The 25,461-nt window shown below is 40.5% G+C and overlaps 1 protein-coding gene across 2 annotated transcripts in view; it reads left to right on the top strand.

Moving 5' to 3' along the window:
- The window catches only part of Trpc4ap (transient receptor potential cation channel subfamily C member 4 associated protein), a 99,503-nt gene that overhangs the window by 39,287 nt on the left and 34,755 nt on the right, over positions 1-25,461 (top strand). For both annotated transcript variants that reach the window (XM_004630843.2, XM_004630842.2), the window contains exons 4-7: positions 8,121-8,178; positions 11,937-11,992; positions 19,081-19,209; positions 22,800-23,007. In XM_004630843.2, the coding sequence (XP_004630900.1) occupies positions 8,121-8,178; positions 11,937-11,992; positions 19,081-19,209; positions 22,800-23,007 (451 nt within the window). The remainder of the gene's footprint in view (positions 1-8,120; positions 8,179-11,936; positions 11,993-19,080; positions 19,210-22,799; positions 23,008-25,461) is intronic.

The raw sequence follows: 25,461 nt of genomic DNA, 5'->3' as shown, positions 1-25,461 counted from the left end.
GCTTCTTTCACATAGCATAATGCTTTCAGTGTTATCCTTGTTGAAATGTGTATAGTGATGGACAGTTGGGCTGTACAACTTCACATTCCCACCAGCAGTGTAGGAAGATTCTGGTTTCTCTGTGTCCTTGTCAGTGCTTATTATTATCTATCATTTTCATTGTAGCCATTTTATCTAGGGAGAAATCAGAATAAGGTCAAGCTTTGCATATGTACTTTACTTAGTGTATATCGTTTGCTTAGTATAATAATTATTTTTAATGACCAAAACTATCCCAGGGAAGATAGTGGTTATTCTATCCTCTTGATTGAATTTTATGACATTAATAATGTTAAAATTTTAATGCCATGAGAAAAAATTTTTAGTGGTTTTTTTTTTTTTTTTAATGTATTTAGTACAGGGTCTACAGGGTCTCCCTACACAGGTCAGACTCCTAGTGATCCTCTCATTTTCAGCCTCCCAAGTACTGGGATTCTAGGCTTGTGCCACCACACCCAATCTCAGTCACTGTCTCAGTGCGCCCCGGGGGCGGGGCTGGCACAGTACGCCCAGGATTGAACCCAGTCCTGGCATCTATCTAAACAGGCACTTTAACCCACTGAGCGGGGGGCCTGCCCCTTAGCTCAGTTCTTGCAGTGGCTGCTTCAACAAATCAGTCAGACTCAGGTTGCTGTGGTTTGATTCCCACAACTCCAGCCAGCCAAACCTGTCCTGAAGGCATTTGGAGCAAACAAACAAACAAAAATCCTTCAACCCACTGAGCTATCTGGCAGCCTTTAGTATTTTTCACTTTATTTTATTGTATTTATTTTTAACATGGGAAAATTTTTGATGAAAAAAAGCATGCAGCACTGTTATAGCTGCTGTGATATTTTGGTAATTAACGATAATTATGATAATTATTGATAATAATAATAATTACCCTAGCTCTTTTAGAAGATAAGTAGGGTCTGTGCTACACACAATACAAAGCAAAACAAGCTTGTGATAAGGCAGCTTTTATTGTTACAAGTGCAGTTGATGTCAAATGCAGATATGTGGAAAGCGCAGCTAAACATTTTTCCAGAAATGATTTTCTATTACAGAGGTACCTGAGGGTTTTCATTTTATAGTCTGTTGTCTTGAGCTGAAACAACACACATTTCCCTCTTTCTCAGTTCAGGGTGTTGAAATACAGTGTCACATTCTCCTAGGAGCCATCCCAAGAATATGAATTTGCTTTCTAAAGATTTGTTGCTCGTTTGAGATGACAGAAATTGTCTCAGATCTTGCAGCTAAGCCGTCTAGTCTGAAGGATTTTCATGTTGGCTGTTTTGAAATCATGCTACAGGATTGTTGTTCTCCCATTTGGCTTGAGGTGTATTTGACCTGCTGCCAAAAATTGGCCTGTAGCTAAAAGGGGGCTAAAAGAGTTTTTCCTTGTTCTAAAATTGCACTTAAATTGATTTATTTTTATCTATTCTTTTTTAATGTATTTAGTACAGTCTCATCACAGAGATTGGATTTATAATTACCCTATTTTCAGTCTCCCAAGTGCTGGGATTATAGGTGTGTGCCACCACACCCAGTCTTTACTTAAATTGATTAAATACCATAAACTATATACACATATATATGGTTGATGTTTAAATATAGTGAGGGTGGGCATGGAGGTGCACACCTATAATCCTAGTACTCTGCTGTGGATTCAGAGCCAGCCTGTGCTCTGTAGTGGGTTCAAGGCCATCCTAAACTGCACGGTGAGACCCTATCTCAAATAAATAAATAAATAAATAAATAAATAAATAAATAAATACCAAATAAAAACAGCAAAATGGTGACTTAGTCATGATCTCAGCATATACATTACTTGCAAATGCTTACATACATTTAAGTAGAAATTGACTTTTAAAAATATCTGTATGAAAGGACTTTTTATAAAGTAAAAGGTGAAAAGAAAATTTGGGCTAGTCGCAGTGGTACATGCCTATAATTGTAGATACTTGGGGAGGCTGAGTGCAGGAGGATCACCTTGAGTTTGAGGCTAGCCTGCCAGTTTAAACTACACGGTTAAATTCTATTTCCAAAAAAAGCCAAACTATAATTCTTATACCTTAAAATTAACCTTCTAGTCAAACCCCATTGGTTGCTCATGTGTTCATGAAGTTTTGCAGCGATCATCAGAAACAATTTTCATATTGCCAAAGGAAACCCTGTACCATCTGCAGTCCATCCCCAGCTAACTAAGCCGTTTTCTGTTTCTGGAGACATTTGTTGTGGACATTTATGTAAATAGAATTATACACCATGCAGCTTTTTGTGTTTGGGTTCTTTGAGATATAATTCATATATGATATGGTTCATGCATTGAAAGTACACCATTCAAGAGTTTTTTAGTAAATTCAGTTACATAGCTATCACCACGGTTGTTCTTAAAACTATTTCACCACTTCTAGAAAGAAACCTCTGGACTGGGGATGAGGCTCAGTGGTAGAGCTCTTGCCTTGTATTGCAAAGCCCTGGGTTTGATCCCCAACACCACATACCTACACACACAAAAAAAAAACATATTCTGTAAGAGTGACTCCTCATAATCGCCTTGTCTTTAGGCATCCATTTGCTACCTCTAGAAATTTTCCTCCTCTGGGGCCGGGGAGATGGCTCAGTAGAATAAGCGCTTCCCTGGAAAGCTGAAGGGCTTGAGTTCAGTCCCTGGTTCCACCAAAAAAAAAAAAAAGAAAAGAGAAATTTTCCTCTTCTAAACATGTCATGTATATGGAATGACAGGCTGCTTTCACTAAGCCTAATGCTCTCAAGATTTATCTGTGTTGCTGTATAAAATCAGTACTTCATTCTTTTTTTTTTTTTTTTTTTTTTTTTTGGCAGAACGGGGGATTGAACTCAGGCCCTTATGCTTGCCAGGCAAGACTTATTCTACTGAGCCATCTCCCCGGCCCCTTCATTCATTTTTGTGTGTGTTTTTTTAATTTTTTTTTCAGAACCGGGGATTGAACTCAGGCCCTTGCACTTGCCAGGCAAGCGCTTATTCTACTGAGCTAACTCCCCGGTCCCTCCTTCATTCATTTTTATTGCCAAGAAATTTTTGATTTTGTAGATAGATCACGTTTTGTTTACCCATTAATCAATAGTTGACGGACCTTTGTGTTGTTTCCACTTTTGACTTTTGTTGCTGTGTTGTATTTTTTGAGACAGGATCCTTACATAATTTGGGCTGGCCTTGAACTCACAACCCTCTTGCCTCAGCTACTGGAATTACAGGCATGTGTTGCTGTGCCCAGGACTTTTGACTATAATTAATAGCACTGCTTTGATTAATAATGATGTAACTATGAACATTGAAATACAAGTATTTTTATAGATACACTTTTTCATTTCTTGTTAGGTTGGATGCTTTAAAAATTTCAGAGAGGGAGATTCTCTGGGTCATATGAGAAGCAGGGAGAGAGACAGACAGACAGACAGACAGACAGACAGACAGACATACAGTTGCTGAGTTATATGCTGTCTATGTTTAACTTCTGATGAGCTGCCAAATTATTTTCTAGTGTAGCTTCTTCATTTTCCGTGTCCACTGGGAGTGGTTCCAATGTCTCCACATCCTTGCCGTAGTCATTGCCTGTCCTTTTCATAATAGGCAGCCATTCTAGGAGATGCAAAATGATATTAGCTCATTGTGCTTTCATTTTCATTTCCCTGATGGCAAATGAAGTGACCCTTTCTTTATATGTTTACGAATGGCTTTTGGAATTGTCTGTTCACTGATTTACTCACATTTTAATTGGGTTGGCTTTGATTATTATAGTAGCTGTTTCTGGATACTGGTCCCTGATGAAGTATATAATTTGCAATTGTTTTCTTCAGATGATTCATTGGTTTTCCTTTTACTCTATTGGTAGTGCCCTATGAAGCACAAAAGTTTTTAATTTTGGTGAAGTTCACTTTAAGTTTTTCTCTTCTGTTCCTTGGGTTTTGATGTGTATCTAAGAAACTCTTGGGCCAGGGAGATAGCTAAGCTGCATAAGTGCCTGCCTGGCCAATGCAGGGTCCTTGGGGAGAGGGAGAAGGAGAAGGAGAGGGAGAGGGATTAAGAGAGAGAGGAGGGAGAGAGGGAGAGGAGAGGAGGGAGAGGGAGAGGAGGGAGAGGGAGAGGAGAGGAGGGAGAGGGAGAGGAGGGAGAGGGAGAGGAGGGAGAGGGAGAGGGAGATCACAGAGATTTACCCATTTACTTTCTAAAAGCTTGATAATTTTATTTCTTGCACTTTAGGTTCTTGATCCCTTTGAGTTTATCTTTGTTTATCATGTGAGATAGGGGTCCATTTTCATTCTTTTACATGTGACTGCCCAATTATGACAACACTATTGCAAACTTTCTTTTCCTGGCACCCTTGTCAGAAATAATTGTAGACACATGCATTTACTTCTGTTCTCCCAGTTCAGTATTTTTTTGCTTATTACAGATCCCTTATAGTTAGGTGCATGTACATTTTAGGATCAAGTTGTCAATTTCTAAAAAGCCAGCTGCGATTTTGATAATGATTGCATTGAATTTAGGTCAATTGTTGGGCCTAATGATGCAGGCCTGTATTCTCAGCACTTGGGAGGCTGAGACAGGAGGGTTGCTGAGAGTTCAAGCCTAGGCTACATAGTAAGTTCAAGACCAGCCTTACACATAACAAGACCTTGTCTCAAAAAAAACCCAAAAACCCAAAAAAACTAATTTTATTCCTGAGTATCCTACTCTTTTTCAGTTTCTTTTCTTTCTTTCTTTTTCCTTTTTTTTTTTTTTTTTTTTTTTTTTAAGGAAAGGGTCTACAGGTGTTTCGAGTCTCACTACTAGATCAGACTGCCAAGAGCTGAGATTATAGGCATGCGCCACCACGCCCAGTCTCAATTGCCAACTCAACATGCCCCAGGGATGGGGCTGGCTCCGGGATTGAATCCCTGGACCCTGCTCCTGCTTGCGAGCGCTTTAATCTGCTGAGCTATTTGGCCAGCCCTTTTTTCAGTTTCTTATAAATGGAATTTTCTCAACTTCAGTTTTTGTATGATCGTATCTATAATTGAAGACATGCAGTTGGTCAGTTTATTATCTTGATATATTATTGATCTCTTAATGCTGATAAATTTTTTAATGTAAATACTTTATAGTTTTCTATATTTTAGGTCTTTAGTTTCTATTTTCCTATTTGGATGCCTCTCCCTCGTCCCTCCCTCCCTCAGAACCACATTACAATCTACAGATGATGCTAAATAGAGACAGTAGATATATTTATGTTTTTCTGGCTCTTAGCGGCTAAGTATTCATTCTTCTTGATAAAGATGTTAACTTTTGAGAGTTTCAGAAAAGCCCTTTATCAGGTTAAGGAAATTCTACCTGTTCTTTGTTGTTTTATCATGAAAATATTTTGGATTCTTTTCAAATGCTTTCTATACCTATTGAGATGGTTGTGTGGGTTTTATCTTTTATTGTACTGACAGAATGTGTCATATTAATTGATATTCAGATGCTGAACCAACCTAGCATTTCTAGGATAAATTCTACTTGGTTTTATTGTGTAGCCCTTTTTATATGTTGCTGGATTTGTTTTGCTATTTTTTTCAGGATTTTTTTTTATGTGAATGTTTATAAGTGATGTCTTAGTTACTCTTCTTTTGTTGCTGGGACAAATACTTGACACTCAGAATGAAGGAAGGAAAGGTTTTTTTGGCTCACAGTTACTGGAGGTTTCAAGACACTGGAGGAGGGGCTGGGGCGCAGCGGTGTCCAGGATGACCCTCACCACACCTCTAAGAAAGCACAGGCTAGCCAGTTTAACGGGTCACACCTCTCTGGCCCTGCCCCTTGGCCCCCCCCCCCCCCCCCACTCCTCTCTCCATCACTCTTGTTGCTCCTCCAGGCTCATTGCCTAGTTCAGGCCCCCCCCCCCCCCAGCCCTGCTTCTCAAGCCATTCGTTGCTCCTCCAGCTGCATCTGCCCCATAACTTACATGAGGCTTTGGGGGGACAACTAGATGCAAACCATAGCAGTTGGTGACTTTATTGTGATGTCTTTGATTTGGGTCTCAGAGTAATCGACAAATGGGAAATTGTCCTTCCTCTTCTATTTTTGGAAAGACTTGATATTTATTTATTTATTTGTTTGTTTGTTTTTGAGACAGGTTCTCACTGTGTAGTCCAGGCTGGTCTTGAGCTGACTTTGTAGTCCAGGCTAGTCTTGAACTCAGGATCCTTTTGCCTCAGCATCCTGGGTGCTGGAATTACAGGCGTGTGCCACCATGCCTGGCAAGAGTGGATACTGAAATGTTTTATACAATTCACCAGTGAAGCTGTCTGACCCTAAAATTTCCTTTATGAGTAGGTGTTTTGTTTGATCACTAATTCAGTCTCTTTGTTATAGGAGTAAAGAGGTACTTGGTTTCTTCTTAAGTCAGTTTTTTTGTACGTATTATTTCTAGGAATTTGTCCATTTCATCAGGGTTTTCTTAATAGTTGGCATATACATGTTCGTAGTATTTCTGTGTAGCCCCTTTTTTAAATTTCTATCTTGCTTGCTCCTTTATTTCTACTTACAGAAATTGGAGTCCTCCCCTCTTTTTTTCTTGGTCTGTTTAGCTGAAGAAATGCTAATCTTTTCAAGGCACCAACTTTTAGGTTTGTTGATTTTTGCTGTTATTTTCCTTTCTTTATCTCATTAATTTCTATCCTAATTGTTATTGCCACTTGTCTGCTTTCTGTGAGTTTAGTTTGCTTCTTTTTCGAGTGTCTTAAAACAGAAGATTGGACTGCTGATATAAACTAATTTTTTAAAAAAAGATATTTGTAGCTATAAATTTCCCCCTAAATGCTGCTTCAGCTAGATCAGAAGTTGTGATATATTTACCCATCTCATACTTTGAAGTTGCCCTTGTGATTTCTTCTTTTGTCTCATTGATTGTTTAGATTTTATACTTATCTGCATATTTGTGAATTTCCTTTTTTTCTGATATCTTATTTAATTCCCATGTGGAAACAGAACATAATTTGTGTAATTTCAATCCTTTTACATTTATTGAGGTTTATTGAATGACCTGAACTATAATCTAGCTTGAAGAATGTTCTGTTTGGTTTTGAGTAGAATATATTCGGTTGTTCAACATAGAATGTTCTGTGGGTGTCTGTTAGTTCTGGTTGGTTTATGGTGTTCAGCTTCTATTCATTTACTGATGTTTTGTCTAGTTGTCTATGTATTATTTATGTTTCTGTTTGCTTTAACTTCATGCATGTTAGGGCTTTGTTGTTAGGTGCATATATATTTATAATTATATATTTCTGATAGATTACCCCTTTATCAATTTTTTTTTCCTTTTTATGTATTTGATACAGGGTCTCACTGTGCAGCTCAGACTCATAGTGATCCTCTTGTTTTCAGCCTCCCAGCACTAGGATTATAGGCATGTGCACCACCACACCTGATCTTAGCTCAGTGTGCTCGGGGGTAGGGCCAGTGTGGCATGTGGTGCCAGGGATTGAATCCTGGTCCCTGTGCTTAACTAAGCAGGTGCTTAGTCCGCTGAGCTATCTCACTGCCCTCCCCTTTATCAACCATAAGTTGTCTTTCCTTTTAACAGAATTTTTAAGTATGTACTTATTCCCAACTTAGTTTAAGGAAAATTGTATGGAGCATTACAAGTATATAAAATGAAAAATATATGCATATTACTGATTAATCTCTATAGAAATGAGTGGTATCAATTAATGATACATTTAAAAACCTGTTTAAAATAACTCATACATATATGTACTTTAAGCAAAGAGTCACCATAGTGGTAATGTTCTGCAGCTTTTCAAAAAGTAAAGCCACATTGAACCTTAGAGATCACCTAATTTAACGTATTCATTTTTTAAAGTGAAAAGCTGAGGCCCTGGTAGGGGCATTAACTTGCTGGGTTTACTGGGCAATCAATAAGAGGCCTCTTTGGGACTAGAACCCATTTCTTGACTCTGGCTACAGTGCTCCTGCCAGGGAATGGGCTCCTGGAACACGAGTACTCTGACAGCTGCTTGGCAAAGATTGTTATGTAAGTTGTGCTTTGAATTAATTTTGAAGATTTGTGGTTTTTTTGTTTTTTTTTTTTTAATAGCTCCTTGTAGAAATTCTTATGAGGCCTACAATCTCTATCCGGGGACAGAAACTAAAAAGTAAGTATATTTGTCAGGCACTGGCCCTGATTTCCCAGCAAGTCATTGTGGTGGCGGTTCCAGAAGCTGGTCTTCCATGAAGCCTTCCTGACTCGTGGCGGCAAGGACGAGCCTCACACGCAGCAGCAGCAGCTTGCGCTTTCCCTACCCTGCTAAGTGGCTCTCTGCCTTCCTCCATCCTGGGTGGAACACAGATCTAAGGCATTCAGAGAAAGAGCATGAAAAGCACCAGGCTAAAGAATTTCATCTTGGCCCTTTTTAATAGTCTTCTGGTCCAGCCTTTAAGTTTTGTTTAGAAATTCTTACTTCAGGGGCCGGGGAGATGGCTCAGTGGAATAAGCACTTCCCTGGCAAGCCCAAGGGCCTAAGTTCAATCCCCAGTTCCGCCAAAAAAAAAAAAAAAATTCTTTTTTTTTTAAAGCTAGTTGAGAGATTAAGAAATGACCTAGTCCAATCACTCTTTTTTTTTTTTTTTTTTTAAAAAAACCTATTAGCTTTTTCTTATAAACATAGTATATACTTTCTGTAAAAATGAAACAGTTCAGTCCTGCCAGGCCCAGTGGCACTTACTTTTGTACACTTGTAATCCTAGTACTTGGGAGGCTGAGACTGGAGGGTTACAAGTTTGAAAACAGCCCGGACAGCTTAGCAAGACTGTGACTTAAACTGGAAAGGACTGAGGCTATAACTCAGGGTGTAGCTCTGGGTTTAATCCCTGGTACCACACACAGAAGCAAAGAGAATATATATGGTATATATGGTACAAGGCAAGAGAATTTTGTTGCTGTATATTTTTTACCATATGCCATGTGGCTATATGGATATTACTCTTTTGTTCTTTGTAATTACACATGCTACACTTATTTATTTATTTAGGGACAGGGTCTTGCTATGTAGTTTAGGTTGGCCTTGATTCGCTGTGGAAGACAGGCTGGCTTCCAGCTCACAGTGCCCTCCTTCCTCAGCCTCCTGAGTGCTGGGATTACAGGTGTGCACCTCCACTACTGGCACAATTTTTTTTTTAAGTATCTAGATTTAAATTTTTTAAAAAATTTAAGAAATGAGAGCATTTTATTCTGCTATTAAAAGCCAGAAGCTGGGTATGGTGGCATGTGCCTGTAATCCTTGCACGTGGGAGGCGGAAGGAGGGTCACTGAGAGTTCCAGGCCATCCTGGGCTATGTAGGGAGTTCAGCAACTGAACTGGCTCGGTGACTTTTCTCTTATTGTGGGACAAAATACTTGACACCCAAGGAAGGAAAGATGTATTTAGCTCCTAGTTTGTGGAGATTTCAGACAGTACTTGGCCGGCTCCAAGGCAGAATGGATCATGGCGGAGGGCAGCAGTTCATGGCTGCAGAAAACGGCAAAGAGCAAGAGCCAGAAGGGAGGAGCCGCTGCTGCAGCTAGCAGACTTGTCTCCCTTCCTTATATTGTATGCAGGCTGTCTCCCCTGGGTCGGATGTAGCACCCACACCCCAACCCCAGCAGAACTCACACCCATCATCCTCGCAGAAGCCTGCCCCAGTGACTGCATGAGGCTTTGCATGCCAGAGGTCACCTCAGCCAGCATCTGATGAGTGCTCCTCTATAGGCATCACATACATACTTTTGAAAATTTTCATTCCTAGTATCAGTAAAGCATACTGTATAAGCCCTTGTTTGTTCATGCACTAGTAGGTAAAATAATTCATATTCATGTTCATTGTCTCAGTTTTGTACTCTAGGTTGGTCCTTACTGTTTTCTACTCTAGCTGCCAGTAGCATATTGGTTACTTGTTAGTTTATGTAATCTCTTCCTCCCATTGAATTTACAGGTTCAGTGAGGGCTGAGACTTACTACTGTCTGCTTTAGAGTAGGTATTAAATGAATATTTGATGAATTCATGAATCTCATTCCCTTTGAAAATAGCAAATACAGAAATTTTGATATATATCAATCTGATTTCTCACCCTGCTCTGAAATTATTAAATCAGTAAATGAAATAGCTGGGCATGGTGGCACATGCCTATAATCCTAGCACTCAAGAGGCTGAGGCAGGTGAATCTTGTGAGTTTGAGGCTGGCCTGGCCACCAGAATGAATTCAAGTCCAGCCTGAACTGCATGATGACACCCTGTCACCAAAAAGACTAATCCCCCCAACCCTTGCCCCTCAAAAATAAACCATGAATAGGTTGAGAGGTAGTAATGAGTGATATTGGGTGATTGCTTTGTCTCAAGATATCAGAGGCAACCCTTTTGGTCAGGCCAGCTTTTTTTTTTTTTTTTTTTTTTTTTCATTTATGTATTTGGTAGAGGGTCTCACTATGCAGTTTGGACTCGTGTGCCACCACTCCCAGAGTCGGTAGCTGGCTCAGTGCAACCTGGGACAGGGCTGGCGCAGCATGCAGGACTGAGGATCGAACCCTGGTTCCTGCACTTGCCTAAGCAGGCGCTTAGTCCACTGAGCTCTCACCGGCCCTTACAGTCAGGCCAGCTTGACAGCTTCTCTTTGGAATCTCAGGGACACCTAGCATTTCAGAGTTTGTATCAGCACAGCAATGAATGTTAACAGGTTTTTAAAAGTAAGAGCAGTGCAATTCCATGTAGCAGTGCATGCCTGTACTTCTAGCTACTTGGGAAGCTAAGGTAGCATTTCTTGTGATAGGATTTCACGTCTGAGGCCAACCTGGGCAACCTGTGTCAAAATGAAAAATCAAAAGTATTGTTAATGTAGCTTGATGGTAGAGTGTCCCTGAGTTTGATCCACAGTATCACTTGCATGCACCTATGCTAAAGGAATGAAATTGTACTCAATTTTACCATCTGGCTTGGGGGATCATAAAAATTATTTTGTTTCTTTTTTCTTTCTTTCTTTCTTTCTTTCTTTTTTTTTTTTTTTAGTGCTACTCTTCTTTTGAGCTCACAAAGAAACAACAAGTTCTTTATTAGTAGGTCAGACATTGAAAGCCATTTACACAGCACAAATAAAAATAACAGGAACAAAAACAAAACAGAACACTGTGTTAGATACGTCTCCTGCTAGGAGAACGTTTAGTGGGAATTTCTAACAAGAGCAATGAGGTTGCTTATACTTTGGATTCCAGTAGTCCTGCTCTTGCAAATATATCTTGATAGTCCAGTTCAACACAAGCAGACAGATACATATATTTAAGTTGCTTATTTGTAGTCTATTTAAATAGCAAAAAACAGACACAAAGGAAAACTAGCTTTGTTAACTGTGTGAAACTATGAAATTATAAAAACTGGAGTGTAAGAAAGTAGCTGCTATATCAAATTGCAAAGCAGTATGCAAGTTGATCTATAGGTTCTGAGAATGCTAAGAAAATTACAGCTTCCATAACAGGGTTGTTGTGAGAATTAAGTGAGAGAATAGATGTGATTGCACTTTGTAAAGCAAGGTGTAAAAGAAATGATCTTGAAGAGAACTGTAGCCATTTTATGGTTACAATAATGTAGCCTGGCATGGTGGTGCACACCTATACTCCCTGAGGAAGCTGAAGCTAGAGGATCCCCACACATTCAAGGCCAGCCTGGGCCTGGGGATATAGCTCAGTGGCCCAAGCACGTGCCTGGCAAGTGCAAGGTCCTGATTTCAATTCCCAGTACCAAAAAAATCAAGACCAGCCTAGGCTACATAATGAATTTTAAACCAGCCTGAACTATATAGACCCTGTCTCAAAAAAAGAAAAAATAAGTAATGTTACACTCATTTTTCTAGTAAAAAAATAACCAGCTATTCCACCTTGCCTTTCAGTAAGCGATGAAATGTCCAAGGACTGCTTGAGTATCCTGTATAACACCTGTGTCTGTGTAAGTATGTCCAACAGTGGGCACCATTTCTCTTCCTACCGTGTCTTTGGTCCTGAGAAAGAGAACATCCAAGTAGGGGTTGTGGACATAAAAGAACTCTTTGGACATTTGAGGGAATTGAACTGATGTGTGTCTGAGAGCAGGATCCACACAGAAATAATGGGAAGGCAGAGAAGGGCCTGTAATCCCTGCATTTAGGAGGCTGAGGCAGGAGGATCGCCATGAAATTGAGGCCAGCTGAGGCTATGTAGTGAGTTTGAGACCAGCCTGGACTATATAGCAAGCCTGTCTCAAAACAAACAAAGCATAAAAAAGAAAGAAAGAAATACTAGTCAGGTAGGGTCTTGTAGTAATTGTTAAGAGCCAGGGCTGCATCAGCAGGTCTCCTGAATGCCTTTAGACCTGGATGTATGAGCAGAGATAGAGCAATTACTTGTTAAAGGGCAACAAGCATTGGCAGAGTGTCTTTGTCCCTTAAGATTCCCTTAATGCCTTTATGTCTAGTCCTGTGTTAGCCCTGTTAAAAAACAAAACAAGAACCACAAAGTTGGCCATATATTGAGTGGAACACTCCTATGCTAACTTTTGAGCCTGGAAGAATAGGGAATAAAGGGAGCAATTTGGTAGAAAGAAAAGAGAGCCTGTGATCTAAGCTCTGAAGCAGGAGCATCACAAACTTGAGCCTATGCTGAACGAGACAGCAAAGAAAAAGGGGTTGGGGTAGAGTCGGGGGGTAGCTCAGTGGGAAGGACCAGAGTTCAGTCCATGCTACCACCAAGAAAACGAGGGGAGAGCGTCCAGTATTAGCAGTTGATTTTGAGGTGAGCGCTGACTTTGTTGCACCTTTCTGAGCTTTAGTTTCTTATCCGTAGAGTACAGTCAGTGATACATCGCCGGATTTTTGTGAGAGCACGTGAGATAGCCGATGTGAACGCACTTTGTGGAGCAGTATGAAAATGCTGGTGTTTTGCTAGACACGATGCCTGTTAGGAACTTAGGGTAGGTACAGTAAGCCTTGTAAACAGTCACAGTTTGCAGCGGAATAGGACAGGTGCTGTTGTAAAAGTGAAACCCATAGACTGCAGAGATAGAAAACACACATTTGACTCCATTTTTTGCTCATTAAAAAAGAAGGTATTGCAGGCATTTTGGGAGAGTATATGAAATTTACCAAGATCACAAGTTTAGAAGTAGGGTGGGGATGTAAATATAGCTGAGAATTGGACGGTGTAGACCACAAAACCATCTGAGCTATGTAGAGCCAGGGCACAGTTTGAGGTTTAGGCTTCTTAGTAGCCAATGCAAATAGAGAAGTATGTTTGAAAACTTATACAAATGAGTATCTATAATAGTACATGTAATACCAGTGTAGACCACTTTAGTTATTTGAATTTCCTATAACAACCTTTTTTTAATTTTCTTTTGAAGCAGAGTCTTGTTTTGTAGTCCAAGCTGGTCCCAAACTCATGGCAATCCTCCTGCCTCAGCCTCCCAAGTGTTGGGATTACAGGTGTGCACTACCACGCCTGGCTCCAATAGCCACATTTTTTTTAAAAGAGAAGAAATAAAGTTAATATTTTTTCCTTACATATCTAGATAAAATTTTATTATTTGATGGTGATTTTTACCATTTTATCTTTTATTCCTCTCCTTTGTATTTTGAAAACCTGCAAAGCTATAGTAAATTGAAAGAAGCTCAGTGAAGTGTATATATCCTTCATGTAGGTCCCACTCAGTATTCCCACAGTGTCGTGCACTGTGTTCCTCCTCCCCGAAGTAGACTTGCACATGCTAAAATGCTCACACTGGTGCAAAGTGGGCAGGTGACCTGTGCTACATCGACTAAAGACACTCAAGGGACAAGTGATGTGGAAGGGGCAGCATGGGGTCGACCCCCAAGTAGACTGGCCTGGAGAAGAGAACTGCGTGCACATATCCAGGTTTTTGGGACCCATTGCAGAACTTCTGTAGCCTTCTCAGTAATTCTCACTAGTGCTAGTTTTTAGGGTCTTTGGTTCATATTTATTCATTTATTTGCCCATAGTCATTTTAATATATATATATATTATATATGCATATAGATATATGATTTCTAGTTCTATTTTCTTAAATTCAACATAGAAAATTGTTGAAATTGGACAGTTTGCCACACACACCTGGTTCCATTACAAAATTTATGGTTGCTTCAAGTGAGCTGCTTCAAATCTTTAACACACAGTAGCAGCTCTGCTCTATGAAAGTTCTGAATGGTAGCTTTTTCAGATTCTTGTATTATCAGATCAATACTAGCAGTCCTGGGGATCTTTCTTTGGTACTTAGGTACATCCAAAAAATGATTTGAAATTGAGATTATGATATATCAGTTTTAAAGACAATTGTAAATTATTCATAGTCAGCCAACTTTAACAGAAAACCCATTTCTACTTTTGTGTAATTACCTTTCAGAGCTGTCCACAAGCTGCTGTATTTTTATGGAGCACAGTGTGCCTGTGATGTGCATTGTGTTTTCATTAATCGTATCAATGTCCTTCTCCAAGCTGATGGGTAATCTATGTAGTCATAACTTTGCAAGATTGAGATTATTCTGAAGTGTGTTAATATTCACTATTGTACATTTATTATCATCCACTGGATGCTAATCTTTGTCTCATGCTGTGTATCCACAACCACTTCCCCACTCCGTAGGCTTCCCAAAGATAACTATTACTATAAATGTGCATGTATCATTCCCATATACTAATGAAGTTAATTTTTTTAATGATATATATATTTTTAATTTTATATATATATATTTTTTTTTTAATGATTTTTTTTTTTTTTTTTTTTTGTAAATAATATATTTTAACAGGGCCGGGGAGACGGCTCAGTAGAATAAGCGCTTCCCTGACAAGTACAAGGACCTGAGTCCAATCCCCAGTTCCGGAAAAAACAAAATAATATGTTTTAACGATATTTCAAGAACATTATTTTTTCAATATAACTACAAATGAGATTTTCTTTCTTTCTTTCTTTCTTTCTTTCTTTCTTTCTTTCTTTCTTTCTTTCTTTCTTTCTTTTTGTACTAAACTTTCAAAACCCAGTGTAAATGTTTATACCTGGAGCTCATCTCAGTTTAGACTGAGCTGGCCACGTTTCAAGTGTATAGTTGGGCGTGTAACTAATATCACAGAGAGACACAGACAGATCTATATGAGTAAGAGAAGAATCATTCAGGACATGTACAGCTATTGTTGCAACTAAGGCCAGGAAGAAATTGTCCTTAAAAGAATGACAATGATGTTACGTCTCTCATGGCCAACTTCCCAAATAGTTATTGGTCTTAGGCTGCTTAAAATCTTGACACCTAACGTTAATTAGTTGACATTCTAGTAAAACACAGTTTATGGTTTTTGTTTGTTTTTAAGAGAGATTGTAAAGAATGGAGGATGATAAGGTTTACCTCTGCTGATCTGGCTTTTCAGGTTAGATAGAGAACCTAGCACTCTCGAGAGTTGTAACAGCAGTGTCTCCAGGGATCAGGCGCAAAGTGAGAGATATTTGAAAGTGTCTGTGTTGGCTTGGGGACTTGTATAAAATTGTGACTAATCAAAAGCAAACACATCCTGCCTAAACATGTTTAAATTTAAGATTTATAAAATACTCCTGACCAGCTACAACCTGGCTTACTGGACACTAGTTGTAGCTCCTCATGTCCATACTAAGTCTAGAACCTATGGTAAGTATCTTGAAAAACCTCTCCCCAGAAAATGCATTGTGCATTATTTGAGAGAATTAAGGCCCTGTGTATAGAGGAAAGGAACAATTGTACATGGCTTTTTGCTTCGTAAATCCTAATTTGGAGGGCTTTCCAGAAGAGACTGTATTTTAGCCAGTCTCTAGAGGGAGTAGGATCTTGATAAGTTGAAGAGGAGAGAGGTGGGTGTTAGAGGTAGCTAGTCAGGGTGGCAAGTTTGTGTGTTTGACAACCTGGATGGTTCTTTCTTTTCCTTATGGTAGAGACTGAGCCCAGGGCCTCATGTGTCTTGGCAGGTGCTGTATCACTGAGCATACTCCTCCATCCTGGAGACAGGCCTTGTGTTGAAGCTTTAAGTACATGGCGCTCTCTATTTATTTCTCTCTCTCTCCTTCTTTCCCTCTCTCCCTCCGACCCTCTCACCTTCTCTCTTTCTCTCCCTCTCACCCTCTCTCCCTATCCCTCTCTGCTCAAGCTAGAATCAATCAGGCCTGAATTAAGCTACAATCAGTCCTGTTTCACATCTTACAGCCAGTGTACGTTGCTCTATGTACTTGGAGGGAAAAAAGCCATTTTTAAAAATATGCCAGTGCCACAGCTAAAGAACACAAATGGAATGTTAATAGAGTCAAACTGAAACTGTTTTCTTTACTTAGTGCCCTTAGATTTGCATACTCTGCACACGTTTAAGGGTGCCTTGAGTTTGAAATTTTAATTTGCTTTGATATGTTCATCTCGCTGATTACAAGGTGCTTGTTAGCTTGGAGTTCCCAAGTTATGCAAACACTTTAGAGCTTTTGGTGATTACAAACAGCCACTGTGGCGCACATGCCGCCACTAGCACATACTTAATGCTCACCTGTACATCATTTGATGATGTTCTTTTTTTATTTTTTGGCACATGGTGCTAGTGATCAAACCCAGAGCCTCATAGGTGGGAAGGAAGGCTCTACCTCTACCACTAAGCTACATCCCAGTCTGGTTATATTCCTTAAAGAGAAATCATGTGTGTTGCAGTGTGCCTTTCAGAATTTTTTTTTTCCATCTTTGACACTAAAATGAAGAAAAAAAATCGAAGCCACTAAGAGCTGATTGGTCTGTGGGGTGTGTGTGGGGAGGGGGTTAGGCAGGCAATATTGCAATTTTATTTATTATTTTTAAAAATCTATTTATTTGGTACAGGGTTTTACTGTCAGACTCATAGTGATCCTCTTGTCTCAGTCTCCCCAGCACTGGCACGGCTGACAGGCGTGTGCCACCACGCCCGGTGTCCATGGCCAGTACAGTGTGGCCTGGACTTCTGAGCTAGCACAGCATGTGATACAGGAGATCAAATCCAGGTCCTAGGGTTAGCCAGATAGCTCAGCGGATTAAAGCACCTGCTTAGGCAGACACAGGGACTGGGGTTTGATTCCAGTGTGCTGTACCGGCTCCGCCCCTGGGGTGCACTGAGACTGTGGCTAAGATGACCTGGAGAGGGTGTGGTGGTGCACACCTGTAGTCCCAGTGCTTGTGAGGCTGAAAAACAACAGGAGGATCAGTACAAGTCCAAGTCCAATCTGTGTAGTGAGATCCTATAGCTCCTATACTAAATACACTTTAAAAACCCACCAAGGGCCGGGGAGATGGCTCAGTGGAATAAGCGCTTCCCTGGCAAGTGCAAGGGTCTGAGTTCAATCCCCGGTTCCACCAAAAAAAAAAAAAAAAACCCTACCAGACACCAAAAAACCCAGTTCCTTGCTCTTGCTAGGCAGGCGCTTAGACTGCTGAGCTATCTCCCCAGCCCCAGTACTGCAATTTTAAATTCAAGCTCTTGAACCAACTTTTGGGACTTTCACAAGCCAAGTTGTTCCTTTATTTCCCAGATACTTGTTGTTTTTTACTCTAGCCTTTAAGCAGATATTTCCTAAATACCTGCCCTGTCCAGGCCTGTTGTTAGATAGCAGGGGTGCAAAGAGGAACAAAGTAGGCTCCATCTTCAGCCAGCTCACAGCCACTGGCAGGGGTGCAGGGTACAGTGAATGAACTAGACGAGTACAGAGCCTGTGCTTTGACACACGGGGCATGCATAGCATAGGGAGTAGTACATCAGCAAAGAGTTCATGAGGGAGGTAGCATTTGGAGGGGTTGGGAGGCCTGCCCATTACTTTCTTTGATGCTGATTTATTTCACAAATAATAGATTCCTTTAACTGAAAAAATAGCAAACACAGATAAGATGTAGAGTATATAAATCATGTGTGATTCCTGAACCAGATTAAGTACCAGCAATTTGCTTTACAAATTATTTAAGAATTTTGGTATATGATGGTATGTGTATAAGCACCATTTCATGGCCTTTTTTATTCTATTAAAATTATAAAGAGTAGCTACATTATTTTTTCTAATGTATATTTCATAATGCAGGCATAATATGCTTGATTTGTCAGTTTCATATCAGCAGACATTGATATTGTTTGTATATCAGAAATGGTGCTGACAGGCATGGAGCTGATAGAGCCATTCCCACAGGGAAGCACAAGGTGGTAGAAGTGGGGGAGCCCCTGTTTGTGTGGGTTTTGATAATAACCAGTCATTCAGCCTGAGCAGCACAAGGCAGGTCTCAGGGCACTTGTCCCTGACTAACTTTGCTCCTGTTTGAAGAACCTTTGGATGTCTGTTAGGAAAGTGGTCCTTAATTGACTAGCAAAGGGTACCTCAGTCTTGTGATTACTCAAGAAGATCATTGTGTCTGTAGGATAGTGGCCGAGACTTACCATGTGGGCAGTGTTTACATGCATTTTCTGACTGAATCCTGTCGGAGACTTTTAAAATAATCATTTTACAGATGAGAAAATGGAGGTCCTAAAGAGAGAAGTGATTTGCTTAAGTTCATCTCACTGGAATTAGAATTTGGGTCTGACCCTAAAATCCTATGCTGTTGTGCTTCCTGTGTGAGAATGGCCTTTGGAGCCATTTTGCAAACTCTTAGGAAACAGTATCTCTCTGGGCCCAGCTTTCACCTCAGTCGGGCCCCAAGTGCAGTCACCCACACTGGTCATCATTTCTGCTCCAAAGACACTGGTTTGTTCTCTACATGAAACATTTGGGGCTTAGACCTTATGCGCTGAGGCCATGCCCCGTTTCTCATGTTCACAAACTCTCTGCCGTGTGTGGTTCCTGGAGGCCTTTTCTCGCTCTGCCAGGGATTTTGATTCATTCTCTGTGTTTAATGTGTGATATCCTGGATTTGCTGGCTCGTGCTGCTTCTCCAGGGTTGGAATGCTTTCCTGATACCTGGAAGGGACGCCTTGCGCTTTGTACTTTGTTTTGTGATCACACCCTGTTCTACCCTTTCTCGCCTTTCCCTGTAACAGACGGAAGGAGTTACAAAGCGTTTGGCAGAAAAGAATGATTTTGTGATCTTCCTGTTTACACTGATGACGAGTAAGAAGACGTTTTTGCAAACTGCAACGCTCATTGAAGATATTTTGGGTGTTAAAAAGGTGAGCTGTATCTTCCTGTAGAAGTCTCAGACCATTGGATTCCCAAACCCAAAAAATGTAAAGAGCTCTTTTAAAAGAAATTCTTCTGTACACTCATGTAGAATTATTTTTTGTGTTATTACAAGTATAAAATTAGGTTAGAGTTCTTATATTTATGGATCTTTTATGACTATGAAAGTAAGTATATAAGTTGGGCTCAAATTACTTACAAAACTTGAGACTTCAAATTCACTTCATGAATTTATTGTGAACACTAATGTCCTTTGTTGAAGTACAATTTGTCCCCCATAAGTTATGGTGGTACATAGCCAGAGACAGCGGTGCATTCCTGTAATCCCAGTGCATGGGAAACTGAGGTAGGATTGCCACAAATTTGAGATCAGCCTAATCTATTACAGAGTGAGTTCAAGACCATCGTAAATTATATAGTGAGACGCTGTCTTAAAAACAAAGCAAACAAACAAAAGACCTGCCCAGATTATTGTGGTGCAAGTTCATTTTGGTATACCTGCACTGTTAGCATGCTGGGAAACCTTTATTCATTACAGTGAGTTCCCTGTGAGTTCCCTGTGGTTGTAATGTTTGACCTTCACTTAAGTTCACCTCCAGTTTTTATTATTTTTTTTTGTATTTTAAAGAAGGGTCTACCGGGTGTTCAGGGTCTCACTACTAGATCAGACTTGTAGTGATCCACCTGTTTACAGCCTCCCAAGAGCTGGAATTACAGGCGCACGCCACCATGCCCACTCTCAATTGCAGCTCTGCAGACTCTTGTTATTCTTTAATAATTAAAGTTGGCTAATTGACATCTACTCAAGAAACAGAAATGTAAGCAGCTAATTCCTGCCACTTGGTCATAAGGTGGACATTCAGGTGATTTTTAACTTTTGAAAAAAATTTTGATCAAAATGAAAATCTTTTCACAGACACAAAAAAGGACACCCACAGACCTCTATTAGTTAGAATTTTATGGATAAGGAGTTGGGGGATTTTTTTGTTCTTTTGTTTTTGTGATTTTGCTTTTTCAAGACAGTGTCTCATTATATAGTTCAGGCTCGCTTTGAATTCACTATGTAGCCCTAGCTGGCCTAGAATTCTAGGAGATTCTTTTGCCTCAGCTGCCCGAGTCCTGGTCTTACAGGCATGCTCTGTCTTGCCCAACTACTGTGTTAGATTTTGGGTAACCCTGTTCGGCCCAGAACTTGCTTCTCCAGGCCCACTACCAAGCCTCCCCATTAGTCGCTGCTTAGCGGATTTCTCCCTCTTACTGCTGAGGCGCCTCCTTGAGGTTGCCATTGCAGGAAAGCGGATTCCCGTGCGCATTGTGGGGAGCCCCATCCTTTCTGCCTTTGTCTTGCCGCCCCAGGCCGCGCTTGTCATTGCCCAGGCAGAAGCAGCACAAGTGGCCCTGTGTAGGGACTAACCAGAGATGTGTGCAGGCCCCAGATGGACGCTTTGTGTCCTTTAAAAAAAAGCCTTTGTTAATTTTCCAATTGTTGTGGCCTCTGGCTCATGCATGGGACTCTGGGGAAATGTCAGGTCACCACCAGCCTCAGTGTAGGAGATGGTGATTGCTCCTTTCTCACTTTTCCACATGGCTCGCCTGTCCTCTTTCCTTTTTATGTTGCCAGACATGCCGATAGGCTCAGTAGATATATTTGTGGATATTTTGTTGCTATTTGTAAGTAGACACCAAAAGAGAAGTACAAACCCAGACTATAGAATAAGGAAATGTATTTGCAGTTATGCAACCATGGATTAGTATTCAGAATTTGTAAAGAATTCTTACAAATCAGTGTGAGAGACAAATAGCCTAGTTAAAACATGAGCAATAATACTAATAAGCAACTCAGAGAAGAGAAGTGGGCCATACCCACAAGAAGTTGCTTGACTTCACTGATGAACAGGAGATGCAAGTTGCATATACGGTGCGGGGGAGGGCAAGTGTCTGGGTGCACAAGTATCAGCGGGAGCGCTGACCTAGTGCAGGTTTGTTTTATGTCAGCAGAAGATGTTTACGCTTTCTCTGATGATGTTACAGGGTGCACATGCCCTGTGCCCAGCACTTAGGGCCACTCTGTCCCAAGGGCTAAAGTGTCAGTACAGGTTTCCCTTGAGTTGTCTGTGACTGTGCCAGAACACATAGTGGCGGGGCCTAAAATAGTGTTTCTGGGCTGGGCATGCAGCTCAGTGGCACAGCGCCTGCCTGGCAAGTGTGAGGTTGAGAGTTTGAGTCTTAGTATCAAAAAGTGAATGAACGAATGCCAGGGCTATGTAGCCCCGAAGCACAGCACCTCACTGGCAAGTACAGTATCCTGAGTTTGATTCCCAGTACCTAGTAAATAAGTAAATAAATGATTCTGAGAAATGAAAGCACCACATTGAGCCCAGGAGAGCTGTAACATTAATAGCTATATCAGCCAAATAAAAAAGACCAAAGTGTATCTTGTAAGGGCATGTTTTAAAACATTGTTTTTTCAAATTTTTTTAATGTGTGTGTGTGTGTGTATATATATATACATATATATATGTATATATATTTATGTCTGTGTATCACATACTACATTCTGGCATGTATCTTTATTGAGTTGTGATGGAAAACTATTTCTTGGTGGTTGTCAGCACAGTTTACAAGCTGCTTCCCAAGAAATACACGAATGTACACTCTGCATACATGATGTGCATCACATCGTGTGCAAGAACATCTGTAGCATCATTGTTTCAGAGCAGGACTGAAAGCTAGTCTATAGTCCATGTCCCTTCATGCAGTGGAGTATTATAAAGTATTAGAAATGAGTAAACTGTTGGTTTTAATAGCAAAGTAATAATAAAAAAACAATTAAAATTATGGAGTAAACTAATAAAAAGAATTGGAACCGGAGCTACTTGGGTCTGTGTAGACAAATGTCAGTGTTGATTGAGTTAGAAGTAAAGTATGAGGCCAAACTTGGTGGCGCACACCTGTAATCCCAACCCTGGGAGGCTGAGGCAGGAAGATCAAAAGTTCAAGGCCAGTCTGGGCTATGTAGCAAGACCCTGGAAAAGGAAGACAGTGTCATGCTTTTGCAATGTCATATAGTTGCGTGGATATATTTTGAAGGATAAAACATGCCCTGGGAAGAATAAACACTGTTTAAAAACAGTGATGACTTCTAAGGAAAGAAAAGAAAATGGAGCTGGTTGGGGCCACACGGAGGCCTTTGGCTTACATTTGGAATATTCTGTTTCTTAGAAAAACACATCTATAGCAAGAATGGTGACTTGTGATTTATAAAACTTGATTTTTTTTGTTTTTTATTTTTTAATCAGCCATATTTGTCACAAGAGAAAAGTAGAGAATGGGACCAGTGATGTCTGAGGGTGAATTTACAGCACAGTTCTTTGAAGTAAGTCAGTGCCTTCTTGCAGGTGGCAGGGAAAGACTTCAGAGTCCAGGACTGTAGACCTGAGGTTGCACAGCTGCATGCTGCAGAGCTGGCCGTGAACCTGGGTGACATCGCCAAGCCTGCTGGTGCGCAGTAGGACAGGAGGGCACGGCAGTCTCCAGAGTAGACTGAGCATGTGGGTTGTTTTATTTGTGTCTTCTGTAGGAAATGATCCGACTAGACGAAGTGCCCAATCTGAGTTCCTTAGTATCCAATTTTGACCAGCAACAGCTTGCTAATTTCTGCCGGATTCTGGCTGTCACCATTTCAGAGATGGACACAGGAAATGATGACAAGCACACACTTCTTGCAAAAAATGCTCAGCAGAAGAAGAGCTTGAGCTTGGGGCCTTCTGCAGCTGAAATCAACCAAGGTAACATCTCCAGGTTCTGAGCATTTCAAGACAGCTCTGGGATCCTCTAGTTCCTTGATGTCTCAGGTGATTGATGTGTGAGGAGTCCTAGAGGCTAATTGAAGTAAAATTTATGTGAATCTTTTATTTTGGAGGACCATATTCTATACTCTTCAGCAGATTTTTGAATGAGTTCAGAATCTCAAACACCCCACTCTCAGAATTGCCAGTGTATATACTTTTGACCTATTAAGCCTCCTCTGGGCCTTTCTTCTAAAGAGATGAAATATACCAAGGTTGTTCTCTGGGTGCGATCCCGGGGCCTGCTGTGCTGGCCCCGCCCCCCAGGGCATGCTGTGGTGGCAGTTGAGACTGAGTGCAGTAGCATGCATATAAGAGGCTGTAAACAGGTGGATCACTACAAGTCCGATCTAATAGTGAGACCCTGAACACCCTGTAGACCCTTCCCGAAAACACACAAAAAAAGTTATTCATAGCAACATTGTTTGTAATAACAAGACTGCCAACAAACCAGTGTTCATGAACAGAATATTTATGTAATGGAAAATTGTGTATTTTCTAAAGAAGATCTATATGTATTGGTGTAGAAAAGTTTCCAAGATATATTAATGATGAAAAGGAGAAGCCAGAAGAGTGTGTATATATAACATGGCCCTGTTCACTAAGTGCTTCCACTTGTTACTGCCATTACATGGAAAGAAACTGAAAGGGCATGCGAGAAATATAAAGTGAGTAGTTACCAGGAGGAGGCCTATGCCAGGAGAGTGTCAGCACTGGCACTGGGACTTCTTCAGCATGTGCTTTGATAAGATGCTTGGTTTAGAGCTGTGTGAGTATATTAAACACACACACACACACACTCTGCTCTAACCAGCCTACCCCATTGTATTTCTTCTTAGTAGTGAAACAACTGTATTGCTGATAAAGTATCCTGGCTTGTGTAGGTTTTGGGGAAACTATACGTCCGTCCGTCCTTCCTTCCTTCCTTCCTTCCTTCCTTCCCTTTCTCCCTCCCTCCTTTCTTTTTTTCTTTTTTGAGATAGTTTCTCAATATGTGGCCCAGATTGGCCTTGAACTTACTGCATAGCCCAGACTGGTCTCAAAACTTGGGTTGATCCTCCCACCTCAGCCTCCCAAGTGCTAGGGGTATAGGTGTGGAACCATGCCTGACACAAAAGGTAGTTCTTGAATATTAACAACTAGCAGTTCAGAAATCAGATTGTTGATACAGACATATCACTTTGTTCCTTGCATTTAACAACAAAAAATAGGGAAAATCAATACAGTATTCATTAGAAAGCCATGGTCATTCCAACGTAGCCTTCATGCTGTTCTGTGGAGCAAGCACAGTTGGCTGGGGCATGCAGCCTGCACTGGCCCTGCAGAGTCGTGAGTACCCACAGCAGCCTCCCCTCTTTCTTGATCCATAAGCCCCGCTAATGGCCAAGTGACCTTAACTGGGCTTTGTAGATGTCAAGGAGTGTAAATTTACATGTAAAATTTATGTAAAAGCGTAAGTACAAGGACTCTATGAACTCAGACTAGTGGTTCTCCCTCCATCCTTGCTCTCTCTCCTGTCTTTAGAGATAAGACCTTCTTGGTGTGTAGGGTATTTCACTGCTTTCCTTCTTTTGTTACAGCGTTTGGAGAATCCTTAATGTAGTAAGTCATAGAAGTGCACATTTTTTAAAACAAGTGAATTTTGTTAAAACTAGGTTGTAAGTCAAAGCTGACTTAAACATATACATTGGTGTACATTTAAAATTATTCCATAAAACTAACTTAAAATATGTATACATTGTTCTTGCTTTATGGCAGTCTAGCTAGGAGTGGCTTTGCCTAGTTCCCTAAGTGGCTTTGTGGAATACAGATTAGTATTTCCATGGTATAGATGAGGAACCTGGGGCGCAGAAGGGCTCAGCTTTGGGTATGCCAATGCACTGAGTCATGCTCCTCTTTTAGTTTTCCAGTTAAGGAGTATGCTGAGACACACTTATACTGTTAGTACAGATTACTTTAATGTGCCTGTAAACTGGTTTATGTAAAACCAACATTACCCATCATCCTTTGTGAATAGGATATTCTAGTCGGTTGAGTTTTTTTTTTTTTTTTTTTTTTTTTTTTTTTTTTTTTAAATTTTTTTTAACATTTATTTAGTGTGTGTGTGTGTGTGTGTGTGTGTGGCCAGCTCAGCCCACCAGGGGGCGCAGCTGGCTGGCATGTGGTGCTGGGGGATTGAACCGTGGTCCTTGTACTTTGCCAAGCTTGTTCCAAGTAGGTGCTTTAGACCACTGAGCCATCTCTCCAGCCCCTCGGTTGAGTTTTTGACTGAGTCTTAACACCATGAAGTATCTTTGACTTGGTGAATTTTTTAAAAAGTTTTATAAAATACCTAGGTTCACTTTCATATTTGTGTAGCTGACTTATTAGATAATTGAAGTATAGTGTCTGCTG

This window comes from Octodon degus, unplaced genomic scaffold, assembly GCF_000260255.1.
Source record: "Octodon degus isolate 3935 unplaced genomic scaffold, OctDeg1.0 scaffold00037, whole genome shotgun sequence".
In the NCBI taxonomy this organism is placed as follows: domain Eukaryota; kingdom Metazoa; phylum Chordata; class Mammalia; order Rodentia; family Octodontidae; genus Octodon; species Octodon degus.
This window is presented reverse-complemented; position numbering and strand designations above follow the sequence as displayed.